General features: G+C 44.8%; 1 protein-coding gene across 1 annotated transcript in view; it reads left to right on the plus strand.

Moving 5' to 3' along the window:
* ENPP1 (ectonucleotide pyrophosphatase/phosphodiesterase 1) overlaps positions 1–21771 on the plus strand; it is a 208465-nt gene that overhangs the window by 93933 nt on the left and 92761 nt on the right. Inside the window, exons 5-9 of the mRNA XM_068231575.1 lie at positions 372–432; positions 4266–4363; positions 6968–7047; positions 9528–9647; positions 20121–20230. Of these exons, the coding sequence (XP_068087676.1) occupies positions 372–432; positions 4266–4363; positions 6968–7047; positions 9528–9647; positions 20121–20230 (469 nt within the window). The remainder of the gene's footprint in view (positions 1–371; positions 433–4265; positions 4364–6967; positions 7048–9527; positions 9648–20120; positions 20231–21771) is intronic.

Raw genomic sequence — 21771 nt, forward strand, 5'->3', positions numbered from 1 at the left:
TAGGTGATGGAGGGGGGGGGGGGCGTGGCCACACTGAGACTCAGCCACGGGGAGGGCAGCCCGACTTCTTCTTCCCTTCCTCTTCCCGGGGCCGCCCTCCATGCTTCCTGCTCCGCTGCAGAGTAAGCGCAGGGAAGCCTCGTATAGAGCAGCTCCACTCCTTCCTGCTCCAATCGCTGCTCACTTGCCGCTGGTCTCCTCTGCATAGCCTTGTATACACTCTCTACTTCCTGATTAGCAAGTAGGAACTCCCCTACACTGCCATTCTGCTGTGATTCTCCCCAGAAGCAGTACATCTGAATGAACTCACGTCTGACCGCCTAGGGAAGGGTGATAAAAAGGCATCATGCAGTCTATTCTTTTTTTCACAGGAAACAAAAGCTGGGTGGAAGAGAAATGTGAGGATCTCCAAGCACCTGTTTGTCCTGCAGGGTAAGTTCACAAAGGTGTTTTTTATGTTATGAATCTCACAAAAAGACACTTTTGGTGTTGTAATGCTGCATTTAAATGTTATTATTATTTTATTTATTCTGTCTTTTTGATTACTGCTGCCTGTTCCGCTGCTGTGGGATCTGTTGCTATATACCATCACTAGAGATGGTCAATGGGTTTTTTTTTTTCAAATAGAGATGGCCTGAACGGTTCCCAGTGAACTTCGGTGGTTCGTGTTTGCGGAGAACCGCAAACTTTTCTGGAAGTTTGATTCGCCCCCATAGTGCATCATTAGGGTCAACTCTGACCCTCTACATCACAGTCAGCAGGCTCCCTCTTGGATCCCCCCCCCCCCTTATAAAAGGCAGGCAGCGTCAGGCTTTTCACTCACTCGTGTGCCTGCAGTAATTAGAGAAGGGAGAGCTGCTGTGCAGAGACCTATAGGGAAAGCTTAGTTAGGCTCTTGTAGGCTTCTTAGCTTACTCCTTGCTGATTCTTATTGCTAAAAAAAGCACCCCTCAACAGCTCTTTTGAGAGCTAATCTTGTTCTTGTGCTCTTTTTTCCTTTTTTTTGTGTGTGTGTCCCACAGACACTTGTGTTGCATAGACAGCCTTGGTAATTCCTACTGTGTGTGCCACTGCCAGGCCCAGCACATTCAGTGACTACCTGTGTATGTGACAGGTGCACATTGTAATACCCATCACTGCATATACCTACCTGTTGTTTACAGTGCACCCACCTTCCTACTTGAGCGCACGCAGTGTCACTGTTCCTGTCCGGTACCTGTCTGTGTGTGCCAGGGGCACATTGTAATACCCATCACTGCATATACCTACCCGTTGTTCACTTCAGTGCACCCACCTACCTACATGAGTGCATGCAGTGTCACTGTGCCTGTCCGGTACTTGTCTGTGTGTGACAGGTGCACATTGTAATACCCATCACTGCATATATCTACCTGTTGTTCACTTCAGTGCACCTACCTACCTATGTTAGCGCACGCAGTGTCTCTGTGCCTGTCCGGTACCTGTCTGTGTGTGACAGGTGCACATTATAATACCCATCACTGCATATACCTACCTGTTGTTCACTTCAGTGCACCCACCCACCTACGTGAGCGCACGCAGTGTGATATTTAACACCACCAGTCACTGTACTGTGACAGGTGCACATTTGTAATACCCATCACTGCATATACCTACCTGTTGTGTTCTGCCTTCCTTAGATGTGTGGTGGTGGCTTTTAGGCTCCCACTCCGGACCCGGAATCGAACCAGGATTCCCCGGCCATTACCCGTGGTCACCATGCTACAGAGAAAGCCCTCCATAAGACATTCTTGGCAAATGTTTTTGATTTGGTTCATCTTGCGCTGGGTCAAGGATCCCTCTGGCCACAGATGCCTGGGCTGCAAAGCACGGTCAGGGCAGGTACATTACTTTTACAGCAAATGGGTCCTTACTTGGATGTGTGGTGGTGGTAGCCAGTTCTCAGGCTCCCACTCCGGACCAGAATCGAACCCTGATTCCCCGGCCATTACCCGTGGTCACTCACAATGGCAGACTTGCCCTTCATAACAGATTCTCGTTACAGGTACTGAACAGCCAGCAGAAAATGTAATTAAAAAAATATAGATGTAAACTTTAACAGCGGTAGAGAAAGAACAATCGAAAGTTGATAAGGCAGTCAGACATTACCTGATATCACTGAGGAAGAGCAATCTCGCCATGGTGCGCACCAGTCCAGCACGGCCGTCACAACACAAACAGCGGTTTGCGGTGCGTTACACAGTGAGTTTGGTGTGTGAGTGTGAAGCAGAACTCTAATTACACTCCCTGATTGATGTATACACATGCAAGATGTTTTAAAGCACTTTAGGCCTGCAATTTAGCATTCAATGTGATTTCTGCCCTTAAACTCTGCCATGCCCCTCTCCAGGTGTTAGACTCCTTGAAACATCTTTTCCATCACTTTTCTGGCCAGCATAAGTGTTTCTAGTTTTCAAAGTTCGCCTCCCCATTGAAGTCTATTGCGGTTCGCGGAAGTTTGCGCAAACCGAACTTTTGCGGAAGTTCACGAACTCGGTTCGCGAACCTAAAATCGGAGGTTCGGGCCATCTCTATTTTCAACTTGCATGCATATTTAATATACAGTAAATTGTATGTAGCATGGAAATTGGCTCATCAGGAAGTGCATTTGTTTTGCACAATTCACAACTGCTTATAATTTGCATTAATTTTCATGCAAGTTGAAAAAATTAACACATTTTTGTTGACCATCTCTGATCAGAATTTTATCTCAGTTAAACTACTACAGAACTTTTCATCGTCTATCCGTAATCAGATATCAACTTCTGCAAGAATGCTGAAGCCCAAATCTAGCCTGATCTTTAAAGTTAGGTAGAAATAGCAAATGAAGAGCCAAACCTAAATCATGTTTTTTTTTTTTTTTTGCTGTGTCTTTGTTGTTTCTGTTTGTCAGCCCAACACACACTGCATGTGCTTTACCAGAGAGGGGCTGATTCCAGGCTGAGCTAATCAGCATTTCATTTCTCACTAGACACTTCTCTTAAAGGGGAACTTCAGCCTAGAAAAATATACTGTCATTAAGTTACATTAGTTATGTTAATTAGAATAGATAGGTAATATAATCTCTTACGCACCCTGTTTTAAAAGAAAAGGCAAATGTTTGTGATTCATGGGGGCTGCCATCTTTGTCATGGGGGCAGCCATCTTTTTGGTTGAAAGGAGGTGACAAGGAGCAGGAGACACAGTTCCAACTGTCCTGTGTCCTGATCACCCCTCCCAGCTGCACACGCTAGGCTTCAAATGTCAAATTCAAAATGTAAGAAAAAAAAATTTGCACCAAAACAGCAGAACGAGAACAACAACATCAGAAATCCCATCATGCTTTGCACAGCATCAGGGGAAAAATGCCCGGGCAGTTTTCTTCTGTGCAGCTAAAAATGAGGCTTGTATAAGAGAAACAAAGTTCTGATGCTGTGAAACTGTTAAAGAAACACCAGGCCTTTTCAGTGCTGCTGAGTCGATTTTTAGTCTGGAGGTTCACTTTAAGGAAGAGGGGAGAATGGCAAATCCTGGTGTGGATCTCTTTCCTCACCTCATCAACCTTTCTCAGAGAGAACTCAAAATCCTGGGGTGGATTTCTAAAATGACAGTGCAGATGAGAGAAATCTTGTACACACTGTACATACCACTGATCACTTTCTCAGACTTTCCCTGCAACTGCCATAACAGCGGTATTAGATGCAATACTTGAACATATATAGAGAGAGCATTACAGTTATGGGGTCATTAGCAAAGCATTTCTGTAACTTATTGAGGGCAGAGTTACCAAGCAGCTCCCTAACACCACCCGGGGATGCAGCGTACAGATGAAAAACATCCATTGCAATGAAAGCTGTGGAACTGACCTCTGAACTGTTGTAGTGGACTGGGACACAAACAGCAGTTAGATTTTGCTACATTTTCTAACTTTTCCTTGCTCTTCCAAAAGATTAAAACTAATGTTTTGTTTGGATTAGAAATTTTATCTGTTAAGTATCCTCTAATGGCAAAATAAGTTAAACAAACAAGATTGTTTACTGGAAACAGCTGGTATCTGTCATTACAGTTTCTAGTGACTAGTTTGATGGAGGAAATGTATCCAACACTCACTGTGACTGCTAATATGATTTTTTTTCTCTATGAGAAACATCTACCATGCTTGCCTGAAGTTTGTGTCCTGCATTCTTCAGAACTGTTAGTGAGAGGTTCAATTTGTCTCCCTTGTATCTTTTCCAGTTTTCTATCCTAACTATGAAACATTGTTTTAGATTCTCCCAGCCTCCAGTTATCTTGTTTTCACTGGATGGATTCAGAGCAGAATATTTACAAACATGGGGTGGACTTCTGCCTGCAATTAGCAAACTGAGTAAGTACAGGATCTTTTATTTTTCTGGAAATACACATAGGTATAAATAAAATAAGATTGAACCATGCCTTAAAGGGAACCTTAACTGAGAAGGATATGGATTTTTCCTTTTAAAATAATACCAGTTGCCTGACTCTCCTGCTGATCCTCTGTCTCTAATACTTTCAGCCACAGCCCCTGAACAAGCATGCAGATCAGGTGCTCTGACTGAAGTCAGACTGGATTAGCTGCATGCTTGTTTCAGGTGTGGTATTCAGCCACTACTGCAGCCAAAGAGATCAGCAGGGCTGCCAGGCAACTGGTATTGTTTAAAAGGAAGCATCCATATACCTCTCAGTTAAGGTTCCCTTTAAGGCTCATACCCACATTGCGATTTTGTGTGCAGTTCTTCCAACGACCGGTGATTTTTTTGGAGCGACAATAGATCATTTCTACAATCTTGCAATGTGGGTATGAGTGGGTACACTTTGCAACGTGCGGCAGTAACGGCAGTAACGATGATCATGGCGGATTGGATCTTTGAGATCCACAACGACCGCCTCACAAAGAGCTGTGGCTGTTTGAACCCTTGTTTGCACCTGTTGTGTGCCATCGCCATTGTGTGACATCGCGCGTTCCCACGGGCAGGAAGATGGATCAGGCATAGGGCCCAAGTGTCGCGATTTCGTTCGGGATTGTCCCTTTTTTGACCCCTCTCTCTTGGCTCCCGACCACTGCAGGCAAAATCCTGGGTTGCGGCATTATTAGCAGACACGCTAGGCGCCATTTGGATAATTACATTTGCACTGAAGCGCAGATCTTATCCAACAGCCATTTTCCTGGAGACACACTAGGTGGCAGGAGGTGACTCTCAAAGTGTGGCAGACATATCCTAAATGTAGCTAGTCGGTGTGTATTACCGGAGTGTACTGTGTATATTGTACTGTGCATTGTGTATACTGTATGGTGCCTTGTTTATACTGAACTGGAGTGTATTGTGCCACCATCAGTGCAAGGGCTGACAAGGAAGGAGGGAGAAGAGCTTATATCGGAACTCAGTTTGGAATTATATATATATGTATACAGTGTGTTCTTGTTTACAGATTCCACTGATATCTCTGCTGCTTGAGAATGACATATGACTATGATAGGGATTAGATAGTTCAGCATAGCTCCCAACTATCCCTCTTTGGGAGCCCTGTTCCTCTCCTCTGTCCTTCTTTCCTGCTTATTTGTCCCTCTCTCTATGTATATATATATATATTTCTCTACTAAAAAATGTTATATTACTAATTTTAAAATGTTAATATGAAGGAAAATGAACCAGGATAGAAAGTATCAGTGTGGTTTGAATTATAAAACAACATAATTTTTTAATGAAATCTTTATGGTATGCGTGACTAGGGGTGTAATAGGGTTGATCAGGGGTGTGGTAGGGGCGTGGCTTAAGTGTCCCTCTTTCTCATCTCAAGAAGTTGGGAGGTATGGGTCAGGGAACACTCGTTGTCGTTGTCTAGTTTTGCCGCAGCCATACACTTATCTGCTACCACACAGCGTTTGACGATGTTTGTCATCGCATGGAACCACAAATGCCACCAACTGCAGAAGCTGCATGCAGTATTTCAGTAAACTTGATCGACCTTAGTGCTTGAGCAATCAACAACAAAAGATGGTAAACGAACTGAGATTGCTTCCATTTATCTCAATTACATTGCATTGTATCCCTAGCAGAAATTGCCAGGAATAAATGTTAGCAGTTGTCTGTCTGAACTGGCCCTTGGGCGCTGCTATAGCCGCAATGGTAGAGTGCGCGGCTCTTGCAGCTGTAATTCAGGGTTCGGGTGTTTGCCGGACCCCAAATTACTTCTTCTGAGTTGCTATGACTGCAATCGGCCATGGATCTCTTATTTGGACCAATACTTAAAACTGCTCCCAGCCACAGATTACATTAAAAGCTTTAAAGAGCTCACTCCATTCATAGTGGCTACTCGTGCAGAGTGTTTCCTGGGACAGACTCTACTCTTTCAAGTACCCTCCTAAACATTTAAATTCTTCCTTTAAGTTGCACTATAAAAAACTGTAACGTTTTAAATAGTTCTGCACATATGCATACATTTGTCCCAGAGTAAGTGCACTGTACATTTTTATCTTCCCACGTAGATGTACAGTAAGTGTTATAATTTGATTTCTCAGTGTAATCTGCCTTCTTAAAACAAAAGGTATTTGCAATAATTCATCTTTAAGTGAGCAACTGTGGTCTCCCACAATTCACCGCTACTGAATATGCAAATGATCTCTTTAAGCTAGTAGGACAGCTTTTTGGACCCTTTTAGTCCCCTATACTTTCCTAGTGGTTCTGGGTCATCCTGATTCCTGAGCTGTTTGGGTATTAAATTTGTTTTCTATGTATCTGTGGATGACAGGTTTTGTACAAGTACATGTTCTCATGGGGGATTCTCAAGGTTTCCTTTATTTTTAAAAGTGGATCCTGTTGTGATTTTAGTGTGTCATCTAGAGGTCTTTGCTTACTCCAGGAAATAATTGTTGTGCTATATGAATAAATAATTGTTGTGCTGTGTATATAATTTGTCTATAACTTAAGATCATTTTTACTTATATTTTCAGAACAATGTGGAACATATACACGTGCCTTACGACCTGTGTATCCATCAAAAACCTTTCCAAACCATTACAGCATTGTAACAGTAAGTTCACCGCATTAAAAAGACAAAGAAAAAAACAACAACTAAAACACATAACCGATATGTGTGTGAATATAAATAAACACAGACAGAGGTGCTTGGCCTAGCTACAGACCTGCACTGTACCTACTCCTACCTATTTCCTGATGAAGCGGGGTCATTCCTGCGAAAAACACATTGCATTTTCCCCTGGAGTATGGAAATAAATTTATTCTGCTAAACTTTGTTGGCATATCTTGTGTCAGTTTGGAGGAGGTAAGTCCACCACTGCCTCCACAAATTTTAAACTTTTTTGACATTTTTATTATTCTGGCGCCTCTGTATCCCTGTTACATTGTGAATATAAATAGTTCGATAATGTATCAGTCCTGCTGCGCTCTCCTTCACATCCAAATTCCTGCAATATATATAAACGGCTTTGCATAGCATAATACAGTATAGATAATTAGATTCCAACTATTCCATGTCAGGCATGCATCTCCCAGTGAATGTGAATTACACTTCTACCATCAGCTCGCCAGATCTGAACCACCTCAGTCTGCAGGTGGGGCATGCAAATTTTTTTTTTCAAAATTCTTCAGTACTGCATACGGAATAAGCCAACCAGAATTGGCAAGGGCATTCTCTGTTATACCGTTGTGAATATAAATATATTTTAAAGTGTACTCAAGCCGAAACTCGGATACACAAAATCAGATACTTACCTAAAAAGAGGACAGCCTCAGGATCCTATTAAGGTTTCCCTCTCTATTATAATCCTCCACGTCACTGAGGACGGCCCCTTAGAAGATTAGCAACAAGGCATTGTTGCTAATCAGATCGTGGCCGTGCAGCTCCTATTCCTTATTCATGGCCGCACAATAGCTGACTGATCCCGCCCGCGCATGCATAGTAAGCCGGAGCTGCGTGCTTCGTGCTACTGCGCTTGAGCGGGCGGACTTGCGCGGCTACAGTGCGGCCAGGAATAAGGAAGTGGAGCTGTGCGATCCCAATGTGGAGGGGGGGCCACGCTCTACAATGGGGGCTTTTGACAAGGGAGGGAAGCTTGAATAGGATCCTGAGGCTTCACTCTCTTCAGGGTAAGATCTTGTTTTGAACACGAGCTTCGGTTCAGGTTCACTTTAAGAAAAATTGAATTTGGTTTGTGAAGGTTTTTCTTTTTCATTTTTTAGTTAGAAAGGTATGACTTTAAAATATACTTCTGGATGGCTTTTTTTTTTATTTCCAACACTTTCTTCACTGTGAAAATGGAAAGGGAACTGAAATACAGAGCGGCATTTTTTACACCAAGGCTACTTTCTGACTTACCGTCCCTCATCGGATCGCGGTACTCTCCCCTGCTGCAGCTCGTCGCGAGGGCAATGTAAGTCTATGGAAACGTACACACTATTGTGACAGAAGTAGCAAAATTGCTGCAAACCTGCCGCAAATTGTACATTGCTTTGCCCCATTACCCATGCCTACCTCATGGATCATGCAGCAATGCACGTCTATGCCACCCTATGGTGATGCGGTAAGTGTAAACGACCAATAGCGGTAGCATTGGTCGTTTACACTTGATGGGATTTCTGATGTTGTTGTTCTCGTTCTGCTGTTTTGGTGAAATGTTTTCTTTTTAAGTGTTGAATTTGAGATTCAATTGAGAAAGTCTAGCGCGCAGCTGGGAGGGGTGATCAGAACACAGGACAGTTGGAACTGTGTCTCATGCTCCCTGTCACCTCATCTCAACCAAAAAGATGGCTGCCCCCATGAAAAAGATGGCTGCCCCATGAAATCACAAACATTTGCCTGTTCTTTTAAAACATGGTGGGTAAGAGATTATATTACCTATCTATTTTAATTAACATAACTAATGTAACTTAATGACAGTATGTTTGTTTAGGCTCACGTTCCCCTTTAGGCCTAGTGCACACCAAGCGGTTTTGGTAGCGTTTTTAGAACCGCTTGCGGATGTGGAAACGCTTGGGTAATGTATTTCAATGGGCTGGTGCATACCAGAGCGGTAGGCGTTTTGCAGAAACGCATATTCCCAGGCTGCAGCATTTTTTGGATTTCGGAGGCATTTCTGCCTCCAATGTTAAGTACAGGAAACACGCAAAACGCTTGATAAAACGCCAGATCAGAGTGGTTTTCCAGGCGTTTTTGTTACAGTAGCTGTTCAGTAACAGCTTTACTGTAACAATATCTGTAATCTGCTACGCAAAAAAAGTTACACAAAACCGCAAAACGCTAGCAAAACGCTTCATAATGATAAGAAAAAAACGCTTCAAAAACCCCTAGCGTTTTGCGGATCTGCTAGCGGTTTTTGGTGTGCACTAGGCCTTAAAGTAGAAATCTCTTCCTTTGCTAAAGCCTCAGGTAATGTAGCACTTGTAGACAAATGTTTTACACAGCTGCTTATTTCACATCTATTTTGTGTTATATAAACAGCGCTGAAGCCTGCAGCCTATTTCACGCAAATTACATTTCTATCCTGATTGCAGGGGCTGTACCCGGAGTCACATGGGCTTGTGGACAATAAGATGTATGACCCACACAGGAATGCGTTTTTCACGCTGCGAAGTCCTGAGAAGTTTCAATCTTCATGGTACCAAGGAGAACCTGTATGTGAGGCTTAAACAACTCTAAATTATACGTTGGGTTTCCTGGACACTTACCTTATTTCCACATTGACATGTTGCATTTGATCTAATTTGATTATCTAATGTGATTATATTGTACTGGTACGTTCACATTGGCATGTTAGGAGTGCGGATGGAATCCATTGGAATAACGTGAGGCATACTGTGTAGTACTGGACAATGAGCATGCTTACAGTTTCAATGAAGCATACTTTTTATGTACTGTACAGTATGCTTCACTGAATGCATCGCATTACAAGCGTAATGTACACTGTGACTTTACCCCTCTGTTGTGATTCTGTTTTTACAAGATGTGCAATGCAATGCTTCAGTGTGAAATTAGCCCTAAGCTTTAATGCATGAGGAGTCTGTCTTTCAGTTCCTAGGCTAGCGGCATAAACTGTTGCTGGGCTCTAAATCCTCTCAGAATAGGAGATCCAGTATTTTTCAACCCTCATCACTGAGTTAGAAATACCAGTAGTGAGCACAATACATTTGGAGCCTCAGCGGCCTGTTTATTATGTAGAGGCAATCTAATGTATAAATACTGTAGCTGCTATTTTGTTTACCTGCAATGAAAAAGCTACATAAGTTTCAATGGAGATTGCCATATGATTTTATAGTGCAGTCTTAAGCTGAATACTCACCTGAAGACCCAGGAAGATGGATCCCAGCAACGTCCCTGACAACAAGCTTTTCCCGGTCCATCTTTTTGTGAGTGGGTACGGGAAGTCAAGCGATCACGGTACTTTGTGCAGTCGTCAGGGATAGTGTTGGGCGAACACCTAGATGTTCGGGTTCGGGCCGAACAGGCCGAACATGGCCGCGATGTTCGGGTGTTCGAGCCGAACTCCGAACATAATGGAAGTCAATGGGGACCCAAACTTTTGTGCTTTGTAAAGCCTCCTTACATGCTACATACCCCAAATTTACAGGGTATGTGCACCTTGGGAGTGGGTACAAGAGGAAAATTTTTTTAGCAAAAAGAGCTTATAGTTTTTGAGAAAATCGATTTTAAAGTTTCAAATGGAAAACTGTCTTTTAAATGCGGGAAATGTCTGTTTTCTTTGCACAGGTAACATGCTTTTTGTCGGCATGCAGTCATAAATGTAATACATATAAGAGGTTCCAGGAAAAGGGACCGGTAACGCTAACCCAGCAGCAGCACACGTGATGGAACAGGAGGAGGGTGGCGCAGGAGGAGAAGGCCACGCTTTGAGACACAACAACCCAGGCCTTGCATGAGGACAAGAAGCGTGCGGATAGCAATTTGCGTTTTGTCGCCATGCAGTCATAAATTTAATACAGATGAGAGGTTCAATAAACAGGGACCGGAAACGCTAAACCATCACAGATGTTCATTGTTCATGTTACTTGGTTGGGGTCCGGGAGTGTTGCGTAGTCGTTTCCAATCCAGGATTGATTCATTTTAATTTGAGTCAGACAGTCTGCATTTTCTGTGGAGAGGCGGATACGCCGATCTGTGACTATGCCTCCGGCAGCACTAAAACAGCGTTCCGACATAACGCTGGCTGCCGGGCAAGCCAGCACCTCTATTGCGTACATTGCTAGTTTGTGCCAGGTGTCTAGCTTCGATACCCAATAGTTGAAGGGTGCAGATGGATTGTTCAACACAGCTATGCCATCTGACATGACATGTAGTCCTTGACCATCTTCTCCAGGCGATCGGTGTTGGAGGTGGATCTGCACGCTTGCTGTTCTGTGTGCTGCTGCATGGGTGTCAGAAAATTTTCCCACTCCAAGGACACTGCCGATACCATTCCCTTTTGGGCACTAGCTGCGGCTTGTGTTGTTTGCTGCCCTCCTGGTCGTCCTGGGTTTGCGGAAGTCAGTCTGTCGGCGTACAACTGGCTAGAGGAGGGGGAGGATGTCAATCTCCTCTTTAAAGTCTCCACAAGGGCCTGCTGGTATTCTTCCATTTTGACCTGTCGGACTCTTTCTTCAAGCAGTTTTGGAACATTGTGTTTGTACCGTGGATCCAGAAGGGTATAAACCCAGTAATTGGTGTTGTCCAGAATGCGCACAATGCCTGGGTCGCGTTCAATGCAGTCCTAGGCCGAAGAGGTCATAGCCTAGGGTCACAAAAACCTGTTTATTTGGGCTATTTCAATGGTAGTGATGGTGACGTACATAAATCTCAGCCATGGCCGTTAGCAACGTCTGAATTTCACGAAATGTCTCATGCAGGTAGAAGACATATTGTTAGACTTGGATTCCAAAGATGGGGTCCCTACATCTCTGCAAACCAGAGTTACAGGGGTCCAAAATTGGTAAAATCCCCCATAGACTTTCATTGCCTCCCTATTTCACTTTCCAAAATCTCACATCTTTTCAAAGGGCAATGGCTCAGCAGTACCAAATTTTCTAGCATTGTAGGGACCCTTAGGGGGAACATGACTGGTGAGTTTCGGGCCCCTAGGCCAAAGAGGTCATAGCCTAGGGTCACAAAAACCTGTTTATTTGGGCTATTTCAATGGTAGTGATGGTGACGTACATAAATCTCAGCTATGGCCGTTAGCAACGTCTGAATTTCACGAAATGTCTCATGCAGGTAGAAGACATATTGTTAGACTTGGATTCCAAAGATGGGGTCCCTACATCTCTGCAAACTAGAGTTACAGGGGTCCAAAATTGGTAAAATCCCCCATAGACTTTCATTGCCTCCCTATTTCACTTTCCAAAATCTCACATCTTTTCAAAGGGCAATGGCTCAGCCAGTGGCGCACGGAGGGGGTTGTTCTGAGTGTCTAGAACACCCCCCTGCACCAGGACCGGAAGTGGGGCTGCCGCATGGCCCGGCCGGCTGGGGAGAGAAGACAGAAGATAATGATGGAGGCGCCAGCCGCGCTAATAAGGGATGCGGGAGCCGGCTTTATTCCTCGCTCCCTCCCTCCCTCTGAATGCCCCTCACCTGCGGTGAATGTGTGCCCGGCTTCCCCATGAGTGTGTGCGCAGCGGAGCGGTAGGTCCTCTTACCGCAGATCAGGCGCACCAGCAACTGGAGTCTCATGCTTCCTGTTTACCATGACGTCACAGGAAGCATGAGACTCCAGTTGCTGGTGCGCCTGATCTGCGGTAAGAGGACCTACCGCTCCGCTGCGCACACACTCATGGGGGAGCCGGCACACATTCACCGCAGGTGGGGGCATTCAGAGGGAGGGAGGGAGCGAGGAATAAAGCCGGTTCCCGCATCCCTTATTAGCGCGGCTGGCGCCTCCATCATTTTATTCTGTCTTCTCCCCCGGGCAATCTTCTCCCCACACAGGGGGCGGGCACCTTCCTTCACCTATCTTATACTGGGGGGCATATACCTATCTAATCTATCCTGGGGGGCATATACCTATCTAACCTATACTGGGGGGCATGTACCTATCTAATCTATACTGGGGGGCATATACCTATCTAACCTATACTGGGGGGCATATACCTATCTAATCTATCCTGGGGGGCATATACCTATCTAACCTATACTGGGGGGCATATACCTATCTAACCTATACTGGGGGGCATATACCTATCTAACCTATACTGGGGGGCATATACCTATCTAACCTATACTGGGGGGCATATACCTATCTAACCTATACTGGGGGGCATATATCTATCTAACCTATACTGGGGGGCATATACCTATCTAACCTATACTGGGGGGCATATACCTATCTAACCTATACTGGGGGGCATATACCTATCTAACCTATACTGAGGGGCATATACCTATCTAACCTATACTGGGGGGCATATACCTATCTAACCTATACTGGGGGGCATATACCTATCTAACCTATACTGGGGGGCATATACCTATCTAACCTATACTGGGGGGCATATACCTATCTAACCTATACTGGGGGGCATATACCTATCTAACCTATACTGGGGGGCATATACCTATCTAATCTATACTGGGGGGCATATACCTATCTAATCTATACTGGGGGGCATATACCTATCTAACCTATACTGGGGGCAACTATATGGGCTACCTATACTGGGGGGGACCTATAGCTGGCTACCTATACTGCGGGCACCTATACCTGTCTCCACGTTGGGGGCGCATTTTACGCCCTCACCCTGGGTGCAATTTAGCCTAGAAACTGCTAGTATTTGGCTCCACCCACACCATATTTTGGCCACGCCCACACGCCACTTTCAGGAACCCCCCCCTTGGAAATCCTGGATTTGCCCCTGCTCAGCAGTACCAAATTTTCTAGCATTGTAGGGACCCTTAGGGGGAACATGACTGGTGAGTTTCGGGCCCCTAGGCCAAAGAGGTCATAGCCTAGGGTCACAAAAACCTGTTTATTTGGGCTATTTCAATGGTAGTGATGGTGACGTACATAAATCTCAGCTATGGCCGTTAGCAACGTCTGAATTTCACGAAATGTCTCATGCAGGTAGAAGACATATTGTTAGACTTGGATTCCAAAGATGGGGTCCCTACATCTCTGCAAACCAGAGTTACAGGGGTCCAAAATTGGTAAAATCCCCCATAGGCTTTCATTGGGCCTACTATTTACCGTTCCAAAATCTCACACCATTTCAAAGGGCAATGGCTCAGCAGTGGCAAAACTCACCAGTCATGATCCCCCTAAGGGTCCCTACAATGCTAGAAAATTTGGTACTGCTGAGCCATTGCCCTTTGAAAAGATGTGAGATTTTGGAAAGTGAAATAGGGAGGCAATTAAAGTCTATGGGGGATTTTACCAATTTTGGACCCCTGTAACTCTGGTTTGCAGAGATGTAGGGACCCCATCTTTGGAATCCAAGTCTAACAATATGTCTTCTACCTGCATGAGACATTTCGTGAAATTCAGACGTTGCTAACGGCCATAGCTGAGATTTATGTACGTCACCATCACTACCATTGAAATAGCCCAAATAAACAGGTTTTTGTGACCCTAGGCTATGATCTCTTTGGCCTAGGGGCCCGAAACTCACCAGTCATGTTCCCCCTAAGGGTCCCTACAATGCTAGAAAATTTGGTACTGCTGAGCCATTGCCCTTTGAAAAGATGTGAGATTTTGGAAAGTGAAATAGGGAGGCAATGAAAGTCTATGGGGGATTTTACCAATTTTGGACCCCTGTAACTCTGGTTTGCAGAGATGTAGGGACCCCATCTTTGGAATCCAAGTCTAACAATATGTCTTCTACCTGCATGAGACATTTCGTGAAATTCAGACGTTGCTAACGGCCATGGCTGAGATTTATGTACGTCACCATCACTACCATTGAAATAACCCAAATAAACAGGTTTTTGTGACCCTAGGCTATGACCTCTTTGGCCTAGGGGCCCGAAACTCACCAGTCATGTTCCCCCTTAAGGGTCCCTACAATGCTAGAAAATTTGCCACTGCTGATCAATTGCCCTTTGAAAAGATGTGAGATTTTGGAACTGTAAATAGGAGGCCCAATGAAAGCCTATGGGGGATTTTACCAATTTTGGACCCCTGTAACTCTGGTTTGCAGAGATGTAGGGACCCCATCTTTGGAATCCAAGTCTAACAATATGTCTTCTACCTGCATGAGACATTTCGTGAAATTCAGACGTTGCTAACGGCCATGGCTGAGATTTATGTACGTCACCATCACTACCATTGAAATAGCCCAAATAAACAGGTTTTTGTGACCCTAGGCTATGACCTCTTCGGCCTAGGACTGCATTGAACGCGACCCAGGCATTGTGCGCATTCTGGACAACACCAATTACTGGGTTTATACCCTTCTGGATCCACGGTACAAACACAATGTTCCAAAACTGCTTGAAGAAAGAGTCCGACAGGTCAAAATGGAAGAATACCAGCAGGCCCTTGTGGAGACTTTAAAGAGGAGATTGACATCCTCCCCCTCCTCTAGCCAGTTGTTCGCCGACAGACTGACTTCCGCAAACCCAGGACGACCAGGAGGGCAGCAAACAACACAAGCCGCAGCTAGTGCCCAAAAGGGAATGGTATCGGCAGTGTCCTTGGAGTGGGAAAATTTTCTGACACCCATGCAGCAGCACACAGAACAGCAAGCGTGCAGATCCACCTCCAACACCGATCGCCTGGAGAAGATGGTCAAGGACTACATGTCAGATGGCATAGCTGTGTTGAACAATCCATCTGCACCCTTCAACTATTGGGTATCGAAGCTAGACACCTGGCACAAACTGGCAATGTACGCAATAGAGGTGCTGGCTTGCCCGGCAGCCAGCGTTATGTCGGAACGCTGTTTCAGTGCTGCCAGAGGCATTGTCACAGATCGGCGTATCCGCCTCTCCACAGAAAATGCAGACCGTCTGACTCAAATTAAAATGAATCAATCCTGGATTGGAAACGACTACGCAACACTCCCGGACCCCAACCAAGTAACATGAACAATGAACATCTGTGATGGGTTAGCGTTTCCGGTCCCTGTTTATTGAACCTCTCATCTGTATTACATTTATGACTGCATGGCGACAAAACGCAAATTGCTATCCGCACGCTTCTTGTCCTCATGCAAGGCCTGGGTTGTTGTGTCTCAAAGCGTGGCCTTCTCCTCCTGCGCCACCCTCCTCCTGTTCCATCACGTGTGCTGCTGCTGGGTTAGCGTTACCGGTCCCTTTTCCTGGAACCTCTTATATGTATTACATTTATGACTGCATGCCGACAAAAAGCATGTTACCTGTGCAAAGAAAACAGACATTTCCCGCATTTAAAAGACAGTTTTCCCTTTGAAACTTTAAAATCGATTTTCTCAAAAACTATAAGCTCTTTTTGCTATTTTTTTTTCCTCTTGTACCCACTCCCAAGGTGCATATACCCTGTAAATTTGGGGTATGTAGCATATAAGGAGGCTTTACAAAGCACGAAAGTTCGGGTCCCCATTGACTTCCATTACGTTCGGAGTTCGGCTCGAACACCCGAACATCGCGGCCATGTTCGGCCCGAACCCGAACATCTAGATGTTCGCCCAACACTACACGTTACCCGTTCGGCCAATCACAGCGCTAGCCGAACGTTCGGGTAACGTTCGGCCATGCGCTCTTAGTTCGGCCATATGGCCGAACAGTTTGGCCGAACACCATCAGGTGTTCGGCCGAACCCGAACATCACCCGAACAGGGTGATGTTCTGCAGAACCCGAACAGTGGCGAACACTGTTCGCCCAACACTAGTCAGGGATCTTAAAGATCCATTCGGGCGCGACACACATCACCAAATATCATTTGCTTAATTGCGCAAGTACACACATTGCAAGATCACAGAAACGATTGTCACTCAAAAAATCGATGGTTGTCAGAAATCATCAAAAAAATCACATAGTGGCTGTGTGCCTTTAGACTGCTTCTTCTGAGAAGCCAAAAGTACCAATCTGTGCTCTCTACTGTCTGAAATGTTAATTAGGCAGAGTCTCCTCCATAAAATTTTCAGACATAATTAGGAAGTGTGCCTTCTTAAATCCCCAAACACAAAAAGGCTAAGCTTCCCTCCCCATCCTAAAAATATGTTGACATAGTCTCCAACCTTAAGCCACAAACAGGATTACGCAAAGATTTCCCCATCCCAAAAGTAATTTGACAGAGTACCACATCTAAGCTAACCTTAGGAAGGCAGTGTGCCCCAGAAATCCCTGTTGTCAGTGACCATCTGTAACCAAAAATAAAGGCAGGATACTCACTTGCAATCTGGCTCCTTGTGACAGTCTTTTACAGCACAAGAAGCTAATATCTGCAATTGCGCCCTACTGTATTGAGGTCTTCTAAATCATCCTTTATAGACAAGCCTTGACATGAGGTTGATCACTGCATGCAGCAGGTATATAGCGGATCCCACTGACTATTTTGTCCACAGAAGGATTGGGGCTTCACTGCTAACACTTGTGGCATGAGCCATAAATGTTTCATTCTATTGATGCCACTGGGCTCAACCAACCTGGGCAATACCAAACCGCATGGATAGGGGGTTGAAAGTGCTCGGGGAGTTTGGAATTGTGGTTTTTAACGTTTTTTCCTTAAAAAAAATAAATAAATAAAAATAATAACTCTATTTTAGTTTGGGGCAGGTAATGTGTGGAACTGAAGAAAGCTCAGTAAATATATTTTTTTAATGACGGTGAATTAAGTTGTGCATGCATCACATATGCATCACAAAAAGCAACTGAATCAGCCAGTAAAATATTTCATGCTAGCTGATAATTCACTCATAGCAGGCAAGTTTTTTTATTTTCATTTTTGGAATAAAGCAGGCCCATTGTCTTATACAGTACTGCTTTCTTGGATTTTCACATGGAATTTGAGTAATGATAGTTGCTAGTAGAGATGGCCCGAACTGTTCACCGGCGAACGGTTCCTGGAGGACATCCGTGGATCGCGTACACGGAGACCCGCAAACTTTTCCGGAAGTTCGATTCACCCCCATAGTGCATCATTAGGGTCAAATTTGACCCTCTATATCACAGTCAGCAGGCACATTGTAGGCAATCAGGCCAATCAGGCCACACTTCCTCCTGGAGCCACTCCCCCCTTATAAAAGGCAAGCAGCATCAGGCATTGGACTCACTCGTGTGCCTGCAGTAATTAGAGAAGGGAGAGCTGCTGAAGACTCTCATAGGGAAAGCCCCAAGACTGCCCCAAGACTAAGTCGCTCCCCGCACAACATCTCTGCCCGCAGGCTAGTTGACTGCCTTCTCCGCCACCACCAACAGGGTCCAGGACTCCAGCTGGATTTCTGAATTTTTAAGGCGGCCGCTATAATAATTTTTCTGGTGCATGTACAAGCCTGCCTAATTTTTCTGGCTGCAGTGCAGCTGCAACAACAAAACAAAAGGCATGTACATGTGCCAATTCCCCTTCGTGATCATTACCTTGCCGCGGTGAAGGGGCTTGCGTATCACAATGATGCAATGACCGCCGGCTATATGAGTGTCTCAAGGGGGGGCACACCCAAGATAATAAGGTTGTTGCTTCATTGTGGACAGACCAAATTTGATCAGCTGGACAGTCACTGTTCTGTCATTGAGCTACCTCAGCCCGGCGACCATATGGGCTGGAAAGCCGCCATCACCTGCACTCTCGTCATGTTGCGCACCAGTCCAGCACGGCCGTCACTACACAAACAGCTGTTTGCAGTCACTGCATACCTTTCACTGCATCTTTGACTGCACATTGTATTATACCTGGCAGTCAGTGCATACCTTTCACTTGAATGGATGGCAGACTTGCCCTCCATAACAGATTATCATTAAAGGATTTAAAGTTGATTCATCTCATATACAGCAGGGCCTCAAAAGTCCTCCTGTATTGTTATTTTTGGTCACTACTTCAGGACGTGCATGCCATGCCTGCTGCCTTCCTTGGATGTGTGGTAGCCATTCCTGCTCCTTTGCCCACAGCGTGCCTGCTGCCTTTCTTGGATGTGTGGTGGTGGTAGCCATTTCTTAGGCTCCCTCTCCGGACCGGAATCAAACCAGGATTCCCCGGCCATTACCCATGGTCACCATGGTACTGAGAAAGTACCATCGAAAGTTTCACACAGTTGAATGAATGGCAGACTTGCCCTCCATAACACATTCTTGGCAAATGCTTTCGATTTGGTTCGTCTTGCGCTGGGTCAAGGGTCCATCTGACCACAGATCCCTGGTCTGCAAAGCACGGTCAGGGCAGGTACATTACTTATACAGCAAATGGGTCCTTACTTGGATGTGTGGTGGTGGTAGCTGGTTCTCAGGCTCCCACTCCGGACAATCGAACCCTGATTCCCCAGACATTACCCATGGTCACAATGGCAGACTTGCCCTCCATAACAGATTCTCGTTACAGGTACTGAACAGCCAGCAGAAAATGTAATTTAAAAAAAAAATAGATATAAGCTTTAACAATGGTAGAGAAAGAATCATCGAAAGTTGATAAGGCAGTCAGACATTACCTGATATCACTGAGGAAGAGCAATCTCGCCATGGTGCGCACCAGTCCAGCACGGCCGTCACAACACAAACAGCTGTTTGCGGTGTGTTACACAGTGAGTTTGGTGTGTCAGTGTGAAGGAGTACTCTAATTACACTCCCTGATTGATGTATACACATTCAAGATGTTTTAAAGCACTTTAGGCCTGCAATTTAGCATTCAATGCGATTTCTGCCCTTAAAACGCTGCTTTGCGCCAAATCCAGATTTTTCCCCTGGACTTTTGGCATCTATCCCACTCCACCATGCCCCCCTCCAGGTGTTAGACCCCTTGAAACATCTTTTCCATCACTTTTCTGGCCAGCATAAGTGTTTCTAGTTTTCAAAGTTCGCCTCCCCATTGAAGTCTATTGCGGTTCGCGAAAATTCGCACGGACCAAACTTTTGCGGAAGTTCTCGAACCTGGTTCACAAACCTAAAATCGGAGGCTCGGGCCATCTCTAGTTACTAGTTATTAGTATTTATAGCACAGTATCCAACTGTATCAATTCTATTTTTCTTCTAATAGGTATGGATAACTGCTATGAATCGAGGCCTGAAGGCTGCAACTTACTTCTGGCCAGGATCAGATGTAAAAATCAGTGGACTGTACCCTGATATCTATAAGGAATACAATGGGCAAGTACAGAAATGTATATATTTGTATTGGCTTACAATGTAATTTTACTAATACACCATTGTGTAAACTACCAAGTATCAGCTATCCATTACAGGCATACAAATAAACTGCAGCTTAAAGTGAACATGAATCAAGTAACATTATTTAAAATAAACACATGATGTAGCTGCAAATTAATACTACACACTTAACTTGCCGTCAGTTCCTCTCAGAAGCTCACCATTTTCTTCTAACAATGATTCCTTCCAGTTCTGACAAGACTTTGTCAGAACTGAAATATATTAGTTGCTGTCAGGTATATATCAGTTGCTGTCAGTTATAACTGAAAGGACAACTGATATGCAAGGTAATGTCCATGTTTCCCTATGGCTCAAGTTGGCGATATTACAGTTTAATAGTGTGCTTACCAGGAAGCAGTTATGAAGTAATGACCATTTTTGAAATGGAGGACAGAGAATTCCATCAATCACAGTGGTAAAACAGGACACGGGGAAGAGAAAGAGATTAAGGAGTAGACTACATGGAAGGTAAGTATGATCTGTGTATGTTTATTTTTTTCCTTTTTTTAATTTTCAGTTCAGGTTTGCTTTAACATGAGTTTTCATTGCTTAGTTATGTGTATATGTTACGGCCAGAACCCGTAATGTGGCCACTTCGGGTTCTGGCCGGCCACTTCGGGTTCTGGCCGGCCAATGTGCGTATAAGTAGCAGCCGGCGGGGACATGCAGCCGGAGAGTCGTTTGTCGCGGCAGGGGCAGCAGAGCGGGGAGGCTGCAGACATTGCTTCTGCCAGCACCCGCTCTGCAGGAACGGCAGGATTCCCCTGCCGCGACGAACGCCGGCTGCTACTTATTGTATGGGAGGCGGGGAGAGGAGAGAGAGAGGGGGGGGGGGGGGGGAGAGGAGAGAGGCAGTGCGAAAGCCGGCAGCTTCATCTATTACATTGCCGCTGGCTATATTTAATTAAATTAAGCAAGTTGTCATAAATTTGGCCGCAGCGAGACGGCGTAAACATAACATTTCTAACATTGGCCGCTGCGCTGCGGCCACTTCGCACATTGGCCGGTCAGAACCCGAAGTGGCCGGCCAGAACGCGAAGTGGCCACACTACGGGTTCTGGCCGTAACATATAGAACAAAGTTAGATGCAAGTGGACAAGTGGACGCATTTGTTCTGGAAAATTCATCCAGTATCCACATATTTTTTATTGGTGGTAATATGGTAAATTGCTTTTGAAATCAAACCTGACTAAAACTTTAGAGTTGCAAAATTGAAATTGAGCTTTTAGAAGCCACGTATGTTCCTGCATTGTAATAGAAAATGAAATGAGGTGTTAGAGGTGTTTGAACAGTTGTTCTGGCACAAGTACAGATATCGGATATTTCTGTGGTGCTGATAGAATAATGCTAAAATCAATTGTATTATTTCAAAGGCCACAAAACGGTTTATTTGTACTGTCTGAGGGCGATTTATGTTATCAGCGATTAGAGATAAACATACCTATTTACGTCAGCCAGGATTTGTCATGCCTAGTTTCAGC

Source organism: Hyperolius riggenbachi, chromosome 4 (assembly GCF_040937935.1).
Source record: "Hyperolius riggenbachi isolate aHypRig1 chromosome 4, aHypRig1.pri, whole genome shotgun sequence".
NCBI lineage: Eukaryota > Metazoa > Chordata > Amphibia > Anura > Hyperoliidae > Hyperolius > Hyperolius riggenbachi.